The sequence below is a fragment of the Sporobolomyces koalae genome (genome assembly GCF_050403365.1).
Source record: "Sporobolomyces koalae JCM15063 DNA, S_koalae_JCM15063T_v1_ctg39, whole genome shotgun sequence".
Classification (NCBI taxonomy): Eukaryota; Fungi; Basidiomycota; class Microbotryomycetes; order Sporidiobolales; family Sporidiobolaceae; genus Sporobolomyces; species Sporobolomyces koalae.
This window is the reverse complement of record NW_027481732.1, coordinates 56,809-71,291: the sequence shown is the minus strand read 5'-3', so window position 1 is coordinate 71,291 and position 14,483 is coordinate 56,809. Positions and strand designations below refer to the sequence as shown.

At 52.2% G+C, this 14,483-nt stretch overlaps 7 protein-coding genes across 7 annotated transcripts; 3 read left to right on the top strand and 4 right to left on the bottom strand.

Moving 5' to 3' along the window:
• Nucleotides 1-162: 162 nt before the first annotated feature.
• JCM15063_006413 (uncharacterized protein) lies at nucleotides 163-1,128 on the bottom strand (the record flags this gene model as incomplete). The annotated part of the gene is made up of 2 exons (XM_076680510.1): nucleotides 163-974; nucleotides 1,026-1,128. The coding sequence occupies 2 exons, from the start codon at nucleotides 1,126-1,128 to the stop codon at nucleotides 163-165; spliced, it is 915 nt and encodes a 304-aa protein (XP_076532359.1).
• A 794-nt stretch (nucleotides 1,129-1,922) lies between these two features.
• On the bottom strand, nucleotides 1,923-2,132 carry JCM15063_006412 (uncharacterized protein; the record flags this gene model as incomplete). Its single annotated transcript, XM_076680509.1, has 1 exon — nucleotides 1,923-2,132. The coding sequence occupies one exon, from the start codon at nucleotides 2,130-2,132 to the stop codon at nucleotides 1,923-1,925; it is 210 nt and encodes a 69-aa protein (XP_076532358.1).
• Nucleotides 2,133-4,052: 1,920 nt separating this feature from the next.
• On the bottom strand, nucleotides 4,053-5,468 carry ARC35 (Arc35p; the record flags this gene model as incomplete). The annotated part of the gene is made up of 6 exons (XM_076680508.1): nucleotides 4,053-4,077; nucleotides 4,158-4,377; nucleotides 4,488-4,732; nucleotides 4,811-4,970; nucleotides 5,035-5,285; nucleotides 5,407-5,468. 6 exons carry the CDS (start codon nucleotides 5,466-5,468, stop codon nucleotides 4,053-4,055), a joined length of 963 nt encoding a protein of 320 aa, XP_076532357.1.
• A 384-nt stretch (nucleotides 5,469-5,852) lies between these two features.
• On the top strand, nucleotides 5,853-7,790 carry TMS1 (Tms1p; the record flags this gene model as incomplete). The annotated part of the gene is made up of 6 exons (XM_076680507.1): nucleotides 5,853-5,960; nucleotides 6,044-6,238; nucleotides 6,306-6,409; nucleotides 6,485-7,291; nucleotides 7,353-7,532; nucleotides 7,610-7,790. The coding sequence occupies 6 exons, from the start codon at nucleotides 5,853-5,855 to the stop codon at nucleotides 7,788-7,790; spliced, it is 1,575 nt and encodes a 524-aa protein (XP_076532356.1).
• Nucleotides 7,791-8,760: 970 nt separating this feature from the next.
• On the top strand, nucleotides 8,761-10,833 carry JCM15063_006409 (uncharacterized protein; the record flags this gene model as incomplete). The annotated part of the gene is made up of 10 exons (XM_076680506.1): nucleotides 8,761-8,830; nucleotides 8,910-9,041; nucleotides 9,169-9,346; nucleotides 9,416-9,505; nucleotides 9,575-9,650; nucleotides 9,716-9,786; nucleotides 9,850-9,919; nucleotides 9,983-10,097; nucleotides 10,162-10,426; nucleotides 10,500-10,833. The coding sequence occupies 10 exons, from the start codon at nucleotides 8,761-8,763 to the stop codon at nucleotides 10,831-10,833; spliced, it is 1,401 nt and encodes a 466-aa protein (XP_076532355.1).
• Nucleotides 10,834-11,230: 397 nt separating this feature from the next.
• Nucleotides 11,231-12,440, top strand: JCM15063_006408 (alpha/beta hydrolase family protein; the record flags this gene model as incomplete). The annotated part of the gene is made up of 4 exons (XM_076680505.1): nucleotides 11,231-11,651; nucleotides 11,718-11,858; nucleotides 11,948-12,272; nucleotides 12,347-12,440. 4 exons carry the CDS (start codon nucleotides 11,231-11,233, stop codon nucleotides 12,438-12,440), a joined length of 981 nt encoding a protein of 326 aa, XP_076532354.1.
• Nucleotides 12,441-12,543: 103 nt separating this feature from the next.
• JCM15063_006407 (uncharacterized protein) lies at nucleotides 12,544-14,390 on the bottom strand (the record flags this gene model as incomplete). The annotated part of the gene is made up of 6 exons (XM_076680504.1): nucleotides 12,544-12,702; nucleotides 12,789-12,865; nucleotides 12,922-13,105; nucleotides 13,184-13,251; nucleotides 13,332-14,155; nucleotides 14,218-14,390. 6 exons carry the CDS (start codon nucleotides 14,388-14,390, stop codon nucleotides 12,544-12,546), a joined length of 1,485 nt encoding a protein of 494 aa, XP_076532353.1.
• Between the last annotated feature and the right edge of the window lie 93 nt (nucleotides 14,391-14,483).

Here is a 14,483-nt window from a genome sequence, read left to right as displayed (position 1 = left end):
GTGTGCTGAAGTTGCAATTTTCTGGAATTCGTTCTTGCCTCAATTTCGTACGTGACTCGGTGCATCTGGTCAGGCGAGACAAGGATTTCCGCAAAGACAAGATTTGACTATCCCGAAGGAACAATTTCGCCTAGACGCTGGTCCTCCGTTCTGGAAATGCATCTATTCGTTCGCGGGAGAACGCAAGCGAACCATGAGAGTGAACAAGAGGCCAACTTTTCTTGGTTCGAGGTTCCCTTGTTTGACATCGTCTTGAATCTTGAGCATCTCGGTCGATTCTTTGACGACCTCCCAATTGTCCAACATTGCTTGTAGGGTCAAACTGCCAATTTCGTCATACGTCGCCGACAGATCCGAAAAGTATTCGGTGACTGCATTGTTTGAGGCGAGCTGTGAAGCGATCGATGCGTAGGGGAGGTCGCGCAGAGCGGTATGTTCGTACGGGTGCGCGAGGGCGAACATTGATTTCGGCGAACACGTAGGGAAAGATGGTGGTTTCGACTTGTTCGAGGACGGGTTTTGGGCCGAGAGCGAAGAGAGAGTCGAGAAATGTACCTCGCCCGTTTCCAGATAGTACAAGAACGAGAGGAGAGTCTTGTAGGCGATCTGGGTGACTTCGAGGTGTCGAACTCGGGGAGGGAGTGCTGGTTCGTCGTCCAGGTCGTTCTCGATGTCGGAGTCTTCGTGGTCCAGTTCAACAAGCTCGGTATTCGTTCCAGTAGCGACCACCCATCCCTCATGATGTTCTCGCTCGGCGCATCTGTTGATTGCAGGCTTCCGCGCACAGAAGCTGAGAAGCGGCGGCGTCCGTGTTTCCGCTTCGGAGAAGGCTCGACTCGAAAACAGCACCTCAAAATATGGGCTGACTCCCCGAAGCGTTCGCGAATTTGCCCAAAGCTGCCTTCGTGGCGAGTCCGGCGAGACTGGTGCGAACGAGAACACGACATCTTTCGATGCATACTGTCGACATTGAGCTAGAAGCGACCAGCGACATGGTTAATACGCCGCTGAGAAGCAGGACTGACCAGTCTGGAACGGCCTCTCGCCAAGGGCTTCGGGGATCACCTGTTGAGCTGGAAAACTCTGGTGAGGACGGATATAGAACTTGGCGGTTGCAGAATTTTGCATTGCTGAGCAGAGCTTGATCATCGCGCTTGGCACTAGATGCGCAAATGAGACCTCTCCCGAGAATCCATGCAGCGGGAGTGGCCGCTCAAACCTGAGTAGATAGCGGCTTTGATCCTTCTTGTTTCGCGGCAAGATGCAAACCTCAAAAAGCTCGTGAAAAAGACTCCTAGGTTTTTCAGAAGACCATTTGAGCTTGAAGTTGTCAGGGGTAGCCTGCAAAGTTGCGGAGGTTAGTGTGAACGACAGAGATCTGATTGATGTGACTCTTACACTGTCACGATCTGGCGGTATATACAGGTCGCACGTGGCTTCGGTAATGAAGAGTGATGGACCTTCGATGAGTTCCAAGCGAGTTTTACCCTCGGACAACAACGGGAGCGCAAGAGTCGTTATGTTGCTTGTAACAGACATCCTCGGCCCGCTGTATTTCCGGGGAGTCCGTCGGATAAGTGCAAAGGAAAAAGGCGTCGAAAAAGTGGTTGAAGCGGAGGAGAACCCAGCGCTGGCGCTCAAGCGCCACGAGTTTCCGGCTTGCACCGCAAAACAGGCAGCATGTGGTCACGTGTACATGACGAAATCTCGGACGCGCGCAAATTTGAACGGCGCAAGCTCACGTCTGCATGTCGTTCCTTCCCGACCGTCATAGTTGAAGCAAATATCGGACAGGAAAAAGTTGCGGCGAAAAAAGATTCCACATTTGTCTCAGTACTTGAAAGCATTTCCCACTGAATTGAAGCCTTGTCCCCTTTTTGCCATCGCGCTTGAACGAGAGCAGTCAGCATCAAGAGACGCATCTAAGCCGCTCCGGCCGGCTTTAGCTTCGAGAAGAGTTCAAACAACAAGGTGACTTTGCGCTTCTCGAGCACACCCTCCTTAACTTCTGCCTGCAAAGTCTTCATCTCGTCCGAGTCCCGAACCATCTCCCAATTGTCCAAAACGGCTTGAAGCGCAAGCGCCTTGATCTCCGGATACGTTGCCGCGAGATCCGAGCACAGTTCCGTCATGGCGTTCGTTGCTCCCAGTTGAGACGAAATTGCTTGGAAGGCGAGTTGACGTTACGTAAGGCAGAGTGCTCGTAGAAACTGGCGAGGTGATACATCGATTTGGGTGAGCAGGTCACTTCGGTCCCTGTCTGCGTAGAGGTCGAGGGTTCAGATTCGAGTTGGAGAGACTTGATTGGAGCAAAGCGAATGGTCCCGGTTTCGAGGTACAGCAGGAAGCTCGTCGGCGGCTTCTGGTCCATTCGGTGTCGCATCGGCAGTCTTGTTGGCGTTTGCACCTGCCGAGATGTGTTTCTCCCCTTCGACCACCTCCGCCGAGTGTCCTACGGCAATAGCGCCTGCAGCAATTGACACTGCAGGCGCACTGATTCTGAACTACGTCTCGAGAAATCCCTCGGCACCGAAGAACATGTCACAGTAAGGGCAAGCTTTCCTGAGCTTGGACGTATTGGCCCACAGACAACGCGGCATGATCGAAGAGCCGACAGAACGCGGAAAGACGAAGACAACGTCGTTCTGGGCGTGCTGCTGGATGTTTGCTACACCAGAAGGCCCTGGGTCAGAATCTTGACTCCCGCGCTTTAATGAAATTCGCTTGTATGTCAGACTCACCAATCGAATATCCACTTGATTCCTCGCCTTTGCGACAACGTGGACGTATGTATAGCGTGCGACTGACAAGCTCGCGAGAGGGCAAGCCTTCCTTGCAGTGCTGAGAGACAGCATTGTAAAAGGGAATCTTTCCTTTCGAGCCGATTATTGAGAAGGGTTGAGGAAACCAGTATACGGCGCGTTTGAAAACTTGAGGAGAATCCGCAGGAGCAAAGTTCATATCGATACGGAAGAATTCGTGATCAAGCCAATGAGGGTAAGTCGTCGCCCAGGCCAAATAAGCTTTCTTGGGTGCACTCTGTACGCCGCAGCGATGACCAACCCCAGTTAGTGTTCCGAGCACGAGGAATACTTGGAGCGTCGAATTCATACCTCAACTTTCTCGGGAGTCCAGTTCAAAACCCACTCTGTTGCTGCCAAATTCAACGTTGGACCTTCTGCGAGCACAAGGCGAGTACTCCCCCGCGCTTGTGTGTAAATTGTCTCGTGACAGTCACTCATGGTATGGTCCGTCTCGGTACTTGACGCAAAGCGATAAAGAGGTGTCTGGAAAACGAGCAAGAAGACAAAGAGACGGAACTTGGCTCGTTCCCCTTGATGGGCTTTCTTTCCGCGGAGAACGTCAGGAACCTCCCTTCAGCTGCTATCCAAAATTCTCAAAAAACTCAGAGCCATGGATATCGGTCCTCTGGGACACAGAAGAGGAAAGAATTGAGACGATTGTTCCGTCTCTTTCTTTCCCCTTGACCCAGGTCCCAAATTCCGCAAGATTCCCAAGATTTTGGAATAGGGAGGTCATGTCAGAACGCCGTAACAGACTCTACTGGCGAGCGAGCGAGTTCTTCTACTCATTTACTCGTCACATCGCTTGCTCGCCATCCGCAACGAGTTTTTTCAGTTTTACCCTCCCACCCTTTTTCAGCTACACTGTTCAAGGCGCAAATGTGCAACGTTCTGAGGATCATCAGGACGGAACGAAACGACGAGTGTTCTGCTACAAATCGAGGGCTTCGAAAGACACTTTGTACCGAGCGTTGGAATCTGGATCGAGCTTGCTTCGACGACAAATTTTCAAGAGGGATTCTCGGAACAGTAAAGAGTACTTGATGAGAGTCGATTCTGAATCCACAACCTGACCTAGTAGCAAGAGTATCGGTTCACGAAGCTATCAAGCGAGACTAACCTCGTGCTCGCTCCAGCAAAGTCAAGGTTACGAAACGCTCTCGAGGTTGACTGGGTATTGTTCTGTGTTTCAACCTTTTTACAAAAGCACGGAAAAGAGAGTGTGTGTATATTTGGAAAAAAGCTCGTTCAAGACCGAATGAACGACCTTCCACTAAAAACAATGTTCCACAGAATCAGACATCAGTCTCCGGCAAATTTACAACAGAGAGGGAAGTGAGAGAGAAAACGAACCTGGCAGTTTTCCTGTCTTTGGCTTTGCCGTCCTCGATCAAACTTTGATCAGGTTTCGCCCGGTTGAGGACTTTGAGAAACTCGTTCGTTCGAACTCGCAACCTCGAGTGCAGGTACGCTTTCGAACACTTGATGTGGTAGTGCAGGTAGTCTCGGAAGAGTTGGATTTGAGTGATGGTCGAATCGGAAGTTTGAGCCGTCATGTGACGCGGGAACAAGACTGTTTTATCCCCACGAGGTAAGTCGGAAAGAATTTGTCAGCGCGTAGAATGAGATGAGGGAAGCGAGAGAAAAGAAAGGGAAAATGAATAGAAGGAAAGGACAACGTACCGAAAGTGACATAACCAGCCTTCTCAGTCCGGTCAAGTCCCGACAAGTGTCGGATCTCGAGCGGAGGTTCTCGGTTCGAGTACAAGACTTGAGGTGCGGTTTGACACGAAGGTCGTCGACGTGCGTCGACAAACTCTTGCAGGAACACTCGACCGAGGATACGATCGGTCTCTTCCTTGAAGATGGTCGAGAAGATGCACGTGACTCGATCTCGAGAAGGGATGAGATAGATCGCTTCCTCCGGACTGCATCAAACGGAACAAGGGTTTTTCCCGAGTAAGCAAATGGCATGCGCAACTTTGCACAAGAGAGATTTCTTTTACCGGTAGTGGATTGCCATGACGTCCTGTTTCGGGTCCTCTTCGCCTTCCCGAACCGGCTGGGCTTCGAGGTCCTTGTGGATTGCAAACGCGCGTTCGAACGGTGCAGCAAGGGCGTTGCGCTTGAGGAGCGAGATGGACGTAATCAAAGCCTGTCGCTCTTCTGTAGTGTTGTCATCGAGTGTCAGAGCTAGCGCCTTTGAGGAATGGAGAAAGGGGAGACGGACCTTGCTGCTGAGGAGCTTGTTCGAGGTCAATCATGAAGCTGACCGAGTAGCCGTGTTCGGTTTCGGCCGCAGGCAGGAGCAGGGACTTGTACTCGCGCTCGAGGACGTCACGAGCTCCAAACGACTCGAGTTCGGACCAGCAGGGCACGTCCATCGAGAGGAGGAGCTGGGTCTTGACTTTGGTGTTTGGGGTCCACAGGTGGTAGCGCACCGAGTCGAAATCGACAAAAGACTGATCGAGCGAGGTTGGGCTGCATGAATGCGGATGCGACAGACGTGAGGTGAGATGCGATGTGGGAAACGATGACGAGGGATCGAGATCAGCATGCCGACTCGCTGCGCGGGAGAGCGATCAAATGCGACAAGACTGACTTGACATATTTCTCAGTGAGTGTGTCTGCGAGGTAGCGGTTCGCAGGTTCGAGCGAGAGCATGGTTGCGAGAGCGAGAGACGAGTGGGTTGTGGGGGGATGGATCGAGGCCGAGTCGCGACTGAGGAGGACGGGCGTGCAATGACAGTGTCTCGTATACACCTGCTTGGGTCTGACAAGGAAGCGAGTCGAGTCTCGAAGGTACAAGGCGAGAGCGACGAGAGCGAAGGGTTGCTGCGTGCAGCACTCGCTTCGCTCACTCTCTCGTGACATCGCACTCGGGCCAAACCCTCGACTGCCCTTACTTGTAGTTCACACTCATACCGAGTCGCCGACAACTACGCAAGCGGACGCTCTATCGTTCCCGGTGCCGCCGCGCCCCACCTCGCACTCGCCTCTCTTTCCCTCTCCTTGCTCGCGAGGCTACATTCGCCCGTCTGATCTGTCATGGGTGCTCTATTCTCGATCCCTCTTCTCGGCTCAGTAGTCGGGCTCGGAGGTTCGGCCCTCTCGGCCGCCGTGTCAGGTCTCGCCTTCTTCTGCACCGGTCAGGCTGCAAGTCGCCCCTCTTCCTCGTCATTCTCGCCACCGAAAGAGAAATCCCCCTGCTGATCGGATTTCTCCCTGACGTGTTACAGGCTTCCGCCTTGACCAAATCATGCAACTGCAACTCTTCGGTCGCGACTCGAGTCGGCTTCTCGCTCATCTTCCTCCTCAACTCGCTCCTCGCGTGGATCATGCTCAGTGACTGGGCCATCAAACGCATCGAGAGATGGAGCTACGACTGGATCAAGATGAGTTGTCAAGAAGGCAAATGTTACGGAGTCCTCGCAGTATGTGCTTCTTCGCTCCCCCCTCATAATCTCTCGCCGCGAGACTGACGTTTCCCCTCGTCGCAAGGTGCATCGCATTTGCTTCGCGCTCGCACTCTTTCACATGATCTTGAGCGTGTTCCTGATTGGAGTCAAGGACACCAGGACCAAGCGGGCAGCACTACAGAACGGGTACGCTCGCATAACCTTCCAATACCTCAGATAAAAAGAGGCTTGCTCACATGTCCCTCATTCTCTTTTCTGCAGATGGTGGGGCCCAAAGGTCTTGTCGTGGCTCGTGTTGGTCTATATCTCGTTCTTGATCCCCAACGGGTTCTACCTCTTCTATGGAAACTACGTCTCACTACTCGGATCGACCATCTTTATCCTGATCGGGCTCGTCCTCCTGATCGACTTTGCCCATTCGTGGTCCGAAACGTGTCTCGACAAGTGGGAGAAAACCGATTCCCCCTTGTGGAAATGGACTCTCATCTCTTCGACCCTTGGGTTGTACGTCCTCACGATCTCACTCACGATCGTCCAGTACATCTTCTTTGCCGGAAAAGGCTGTGGACTCAACACGACGTTGATCACGATCAACTGGATCTTGAGCGTCATCGTATCGGTCCTGTCGGTCGCACCGAGGATTCAAGAATCGAACCCTCGATCAGGACTCGCCCAATCCGGGATGGTCGTCGCGTACACGGCGTACCTCATCACTTCAGCGATCGCGAACCACGACGACGATTCGAGTTCAGGCACGTGCAACCCGTTGACGAAACGAGCGGCAGGAGCGAGAACGGGCATGGTCGTGTTGGGAGCCGTGTTCACGTTCCTCGCGATCGCGTACTCGACGTCGAGAGCTGCAACTCAATCGAAAGCGTTTGCTCCCAAAGGCATGAAACATCGGTCCGAGGCGGAAGACTTGGGATACTCTTCGATCAATCAGGTCGCAGGGGAAGACGAGGAAGGGTTCTCGAACGAGATGGGTACGACTACGGCCAACATTACGAAACAACCTGCCAGGAAGGAAACGTTGAGGTATCAAGCTCTACAAGCTGCCGTTGCCGAAGGGTGAGCACGCGACAGGGAAATTCTGACGGTAATCCCCAGCTGACGCGCGTGAGGTCGACAGTTCACTACCCGCTTCTGTACTCGACGAGTCGGATGACAGCGATGACGAACAAGATGGTGAAATGCTCGGAACGTCTCCAGTCAACGATGACGAGAAATCGGGTACGCGATACAACTACAGTTGGTTCCATGTCATCTTTGTCCTCGCCACCATGTACGTAGCCATGCTGCTCACCAACTGGTACGTCTTTTCTCATTCTCTCTCCCTCTCTCCCTTCCCCGAGCATGACGAATGACTGTCTTGCAATCATTGTACAGGAACGTCGTCTCGAGAGCGACGTACGCGAGTCTACCCCCCGACAGTGATGAAGGCTCTCCGATCAGGATCGGAAGGTCCCACGTCGCCATGTGGATGAGGGTCGTCAGTTCGTGGGTCTGTCTCGGGTTGTACGGGTGGAGCCTCGTCGCGCCGATCGTGCTCGAAGGGAGGTTCGATTGAAACAAAGCCAAGAGGGGATTGTAGCGATTGTATATGTAAAAGACTTTCACAGTTACTCTCGGTTCGACGTAGTTCTAGCTCGATTCCGCTCGCGTAGCTAGAGGGTACAAGTCGAGTATCAAGCCGGTAGCTCACGAACGCGTGTGGAAACACCTCGGTCGTCTTGCCCTCGTGAACGACAGCTGCGGCACATCAGATGCCAGTCTCAAGGTTTGCCACTCGATCAGAGACAGAGTCAGTGCTATCTCGAGCTCCCATCCATGGAAGTCTTGTCCTGACAGCTTATCGACGTATTGCACGAGCTGTCTGTCGATTATGAGCATGAACCGACGCGGAGTGTACACGCTTTTGATACCTTCCTATTCCCCGCTCTATCTGCTCCATAATCTTGAACGATCATCTGAGCAGATAGACGAGCTGTCGTTCAGCCGATTGTCGAAATCTGAGCAAGAGAACCGCTTTCTCCGTCAAGCGCTCAGACCCTCAAATTGCCAACTCCGCTTTGCCCGGAAATGAAGATTCCGCGAATTCGATACTCTCCAGTACTGTATTGGCAATGCAGGTCTACATATCGCGCGCGCAGAAAGATTCTCCCCTCTAGGCTCTATGGAATCGCGGTCTAATTCCGACATTCGCGTGCCTGTAAACTTTTTTTTCGTTCCCGCCTTCGCCGCCTGCAATCTTTCGTTATCGCTGCCTATCCGACCGCGGTCGCTATTCTCGTGCTTTTCGCGCACTTTTCTCTTGCTTCTCTTTCCTTCACCATCAGACACAGCGACATCTTCGACAGCTTGCTCAGTTAGCTCGTCCGAAGCCTTCTCGAAGCCTTCTCGAAGCCCTTCGCTCCGGTTTCTTCCGCTCTCGACTTCTCAACGTTGCTATACCATCGGAACAAAAAATCATGGCGACCCCCGCACTCGAGTATGATTTGCACCTGCAACTTGATTCAGACTCGCAAGAGTACAAAGACATGGAGAAGCGGATCGTGCGCAAGCAGGATTGGCGAATCATGCCCCTCATCTGCCTCGCCTACCTCCTCAGTAAGTCCCCCTTTTCACCATCAGCATTCGTCAAACACATCGGGAATGGTATCTGACACAATCATGTCCGACCTGACAGACCAGCTCGATCGAACAAATTTGGGCAATGCGCGCACGCTCAACTCGGACAAGCCGGGAGAAAGTTTGGTCGAGACGCTAGCACTCAAAGGGCTGCGATACAACATCCTGGTCGCCATCTTCTTCATCCCTTGTGAGTTCAGCGACCTCAAATGTCTTGCCTGAACATTGCTGACGATCTTGAGCTTCATTCTTCGCCTGACCATCTTTTCTTGCGTTCGCTTCTTCCTTCACTCTTCACAATGTTCCCCATGATCCAGATGTCTTGTTCGAGTTCCCATCCAACTTGGCCCTCAAGTATTTCACCCCGAGTCGCTGGATCTCGCGCATCATGGTCTCGTGGGGCATCGTGACGATCTGTACTGCCGCCGTTTCGACCTACACCGGCCTCATCATTTGCAGGCTGATTCTCGCTGTTTGCGAAGCTGGTTTCTTTCCGTGAGTCACACCCTTGCAGGCGTCTTTGTTGCATGCACCGAACAACTGACGTTCAAAGAGTATCGACAGCGGAATGATCTACTATCTCACCTTCTGGTACAAAGCGAGTGAGCGAGGTCTTCGGATGTCCATCTTTTCGGCCTCTGTGGCTCTTTCAGGGTTAGTCATCTTGCCTGAGGTCTTGCATAGTTTGACTGATTCTGACATTTTCTTTCTTTCTGCCGACAGTGCTTTTGGAGGTTTGATCGCGACCGGAGTCTCGTACTTGAGCGGAAAGGCCAATCTTCACGGTTGGCAATGGCTCGTAAGTTTCGATGACTCGTGGCTCACGAAACGAAAGTAGCATACTGACAAAGCTTCGTCTTATAGTTCATCATCGAGGGAATCCCGGCAGTCCTCGTCGGCATTCTGATTTGGTTTGCCCTGCCCGACTATCCCGAGTACGTAACTAGACACTCACTACAAGTAGACTATGGTCCCTGACCGCATTGTTCATGCTGCAGAACTGCCAAATTCCTCACGCCTGAAGAACGAGCTTTCGCGGCTCACCGCATGGGTCCTTTCGCACCCAAGGTTCGTGTCTACCGAAAGATTTAATACCTCCAACGTATTCAACTCATATCTGCGCATCAACAGGGAACCGACAAGCACTTTGACAAGAAAGAGGCGCTCGATGCCATCAAGAGCTGGGACTTTTGGGCATTCGCAATCTGCTACTTTTGCATGGTCAACTCTCTCAACGCATTCAGTTGTGAGTCAAAAACCGTGATGCACCCGAAGATTCGACTCTGACCGAATTGGATCCGGCTATCTAGACTTTGGGCCGACCATCGTTTCTTCGCTAGGATTCAAAGGACCGATGGGCCAGCTCATGACCGTGTTCCCAAACATGTTTGCCTTTTTCGTCATCATCGGCAACTCGTGGCACTCGGATCGTACAAAGGAGCGACCTCTTCACGTTCTCTTCGGATGCGCTCTCGTCGCGACGGGATACTTGATTCTTGCGGTGGTCAAGCATTGGGGGGTGCGGTACATGGGCGTGTTCTTCATCGCCTGTACCAACGCTGCCGTCATTCCAATGTCCGTGTCTTTCCCTCCCTCCTCTTCAACGAGCACAAACGGACGTGACCCTGACAAAGCTCGTAAAAAACAGGGTTGCTTATCGCGCTTCGACGGTCAAAGGAACGACAGCGACTGCCATCGCTACCGGTGGAATTGTCGCCATCTCGAACTCGGCCGGCGCGGTCGCTCCATTCCTGTTCCCGTCAAAAGACTCGCCCCGATACCTCATGGGCAACTGGACGTGCTTCGCGCTGCTCGGTGTCGCCGCGGCGATCATGATGTTCCTCTGGTACATGTTTGGAGGCAGCGCCGAATACAAAGGTTCCGACTCGCTCGTCGACATTACCGAGATTCACCAGGAACGAGTCGAGGAGGACGAGAAGGAGAAACCCAAGGCGAACAGCGACGTTTCTCTCAGGGTGTAAAAAGTTTCGTATACTTATAGATGATCGCCTTAGTGTGTGTGTCTCTCGTGTCTCACTTGTGTATGTGTTTTGACTTGAATGGGAATATCTGTTGTGCTTTGACCGCTACGAAATCTTCTCTCCGACTTTTCGAGCTACAGTGCATGGGCTCACAGCCACTGTGACGAACAATCCGTATATTTCATTGAGTGTAAGAGCGAAAACAGAGAGCGCTGGATATAAGTGAATGATCACGTGATCATGACGCTCAGTGAGCCGTTGTAGCGGCAAGTCTCATCAAGTCAATTTGACCCTCACCAGTACACCAGCCTGTCCAACCGGAATCTCCCACACCTCATTTCGCACTCGTTTCGCACAGGCTCGACTTTGCCCGTCCACCAGCAACGCAACTTTCAAGATGAGTTCCCCGCATACGCCGACGTCCGCGCCTCCGGCTATCAAACCCACCTCGTTCGACGTCGGAGGACTCCCGATCCAGGTGTATGGACTCGATCAACTGTCTCCAGAACCAAAGAAACCGCTCAGCGTCATGTTCCTCCTACACGGTCGGTTCGGATCGGCCGACATGAAACTCATGTCGACGTTTGCCTCGACGTACCTCGAACCACCTGCGGGGATCGAGCGAGGAGATAGGAAGAAGGATTTGATCGTCGTCACGTTCGATCAAAGGAACCATGGACATCGGACGACAAACAAGATGGGCAATTTTGGATGGAAAGAAGGAGGCAAGAAGCGCTTGCAGGAGCGTCGAGAACTAGGCATGCAGGACCATGAGCTTGACAACATGGCTCATGCAACCAGTATGGTGGCGATCCAGAGTGAGTCGGGGAGACACTGATACTTCAACGAACGGGCAAAACTGACTCGGTAGTATATTTCCGCAGCTGGCACAGCCAAGGACGTTTCGTTCTTGATCGATTTCTTGCCTTGCACCGTCTTCCCACATGATGAACGCAAGATTGTTGATTGGTATTGCTCTGGTGTCAGTCTAGGCGGCCATTCGACCTGGATCGCTCTTACCCAGGGTACGTTGGGTTCTTTTTCCGCATACAAGTTCGACTCGGGAAATTACAAGGACTGAACTCGTGCCCAAAACACCTTTGACGAAATCTAGAGCCACGCATTAGTCTCGGAATCCCCATCATTGGATCCCCTTCAGCCTACACGTTACTCTCGGATCGAGCGCTCTCGCTTCCACCTCCCTCGGGTCCACTGACCGTCTCGGCACCCTACTTCCCTGCTTCATTCGTCGACTTGCTCAAGAAGACCGATCCAGATCAAGTTTCGCTCTCGGTTTGGAAAGGTCGCAAACTGTTGGTATTGAGTGGAGCCGAAGACGAGCTTGTCAACTTTGTCAAAGGAGGTAGTGAGAAATTCATCAAGGTTCTCGAACGAGAAGGGAATCTCAAAGAACTCGATGTCTGGGTACAACCCGAAACGTGAGTGAATGTTTTTATTTGTTGCTGCAGGTTTGGAAAAAAAAACTGATTCGCGTTCGGTACTTTCCGGATAGCGGTCATGCATGCACACCAGAGATGATGAGTCGTGCTTCAGAGTTCGTCTGGAAACACGGTCTGTCTTCAATCGAACCTGCTGCCAAAATGTAGATATAGATCGACTCTGCATTACAACGAAAAATCCACCAAAAAGATACAACAACATCCCAAAACGAACTCTTTGGCTTTGGATGCTCGCCGCCGTTCTTAGGGTTCACTCTTTCTTGGGTTTGATCCCAAAGAATCCATCGAGCGTAGTTTTCTGAGATGGATCGATCACGCCTTTGCCACTCTTTTTCGTTGGACTCGTTCCTTCCTTCTTTTCGGCTTTGACCCCAACTTCGAGAGCTTGTATCAATACTTCAAACTCTTCCTAATTTCGCGGCGATTCGAAAAGAGCAAAATGATGTGAGTAACTTGGCCGCTTGGGGAGAGGGTCAATCATCAAAACAGACTTACAACGGGAATGATACCACCAGTAGCCTGTTGTCGAAGAGTGTACCAGAACGATATGATTTCAGCGATCGACTCGGCCGCTGTCAAGTTGTGGGAGAAATCAAAGAAAGAAAATCGTCTCTCACTTCTCTGTGACCTCTAGCGAAATCGTGTCCAACTCGTTCCCCCCATCCGGGACTCAGTTCCTCACACAAGGGGATACAACTCTTGAGGTACTCGATCAAATCAGGAGGTCCATTGTAGTGTGGATCATCGGGAGATCGCCTCGGTGCACGACATGAAAAGTGAACTTTTCCTGGAGTGTATCCCGTGTTGGCGCACTAGAAAATAAGGAAAGAAACAGTTTGAGCCAATTTGAATCGCTGTGATTCGCCTGAGAGAAAAAGCCTTGTGTTTACCATGATCGCTACGAGCGTTTTCGCTTTCCGCAAAGTGCCTTGCCACCTCGTAGCTATCACCGGATGAACTAAGAAATCGGAAACGAAATCATGGTTTTGATCAGATCACGTTGGGGATCAAGAGAGAGGGATTTTCGTTTTGACTGACTCTGAAACCCTGAATCGACTCGAATGACAGCGACTTTGCCATCTTTGCTAAACTTGGGTGCCGCTCCTTGCCACTTGGTCGTTTCGCTCGAAGTACGTTCTTTCGCATCCCCAAGTGCACGATCGTCCATGACTCGTTTCAAATCTCCTTTACACGCGTTCAACGCGTTCCACGCGATGAGCGCATTGAACTCAGGAGTGCGTCTTGGAGCGTTGAGCAATGCGGTCGCTTTCGACAGTTTTGTTTTCGTGAGCGTCTTTTCCCACTGTGCGAGCCAAGTTGGCCACGGCAGGGTCGGATCGGAGAGGTTGATTTTCGAAGCTCCGAGGTCCCCGTACAACCCGAGTAAAGCTCCCATGCTACATTCTCGATCGTCTTTCAACTCGGGCACGAGTTCGCAACAGAGCAGGTACGTGAGGATCGAAGTCGTCGCAACGGGTTCGGATTGACATGCTGACAAGACTTGGATCGATTCGGGAAACTCTCGTGATTGATGATGGTCGATCAGGAGGGTCGAACATTTGTCAGGCGGAAGGAGAGCCGGTCCTGGTCTTGACCCTTGATCCATGATGATGGCCCGAGTTGGACCTTCGTATTCGGTTGCGGCACTGCCGTTACTGTCCAAGTTGTCAAACTTGACGGCGAGCATCTCTTGCTGTGCAACGTCCGAGTGGATGTTGACTCCTTTTGGAAGAAAATACACTTGGAGACGATTCGGTGGATGCGAGAGGTGTTGGGTCAAGGTGCGGTATATGACGAGACAGGAAGAGAGTCCGTCTGCGTCTTTGTCGGGGCAAAGCAAGATGCGATGTTTCTGCTCGACACTGTTACCGTGGGGAACTATATTAGCTTAACCAACAGAGGGGACAGGCGAGAGGAGACTTGCGCTTCGCGGATGAACGACTTTGCATTCTCCATCTGATCTCGCGGTGCTGGCCAGCTCTTCCAGATCCCATGTCCCGGTAGGTCGCTCTCTTCAACTTTGGCTCTCTTGGCGGGCGAGACGGTCGAGGTCGGAAGTGGGGAAGAGGCAGGCGACGATCGCTTGCGAGGAGGCATGCTGACAGGCGTATACGAGGACAACGAGCGGATGAATATCGTTCTGGCTAGGGAGGATCGTATCGCGAGCATGCACGCTGGAGAGCGAGAGGA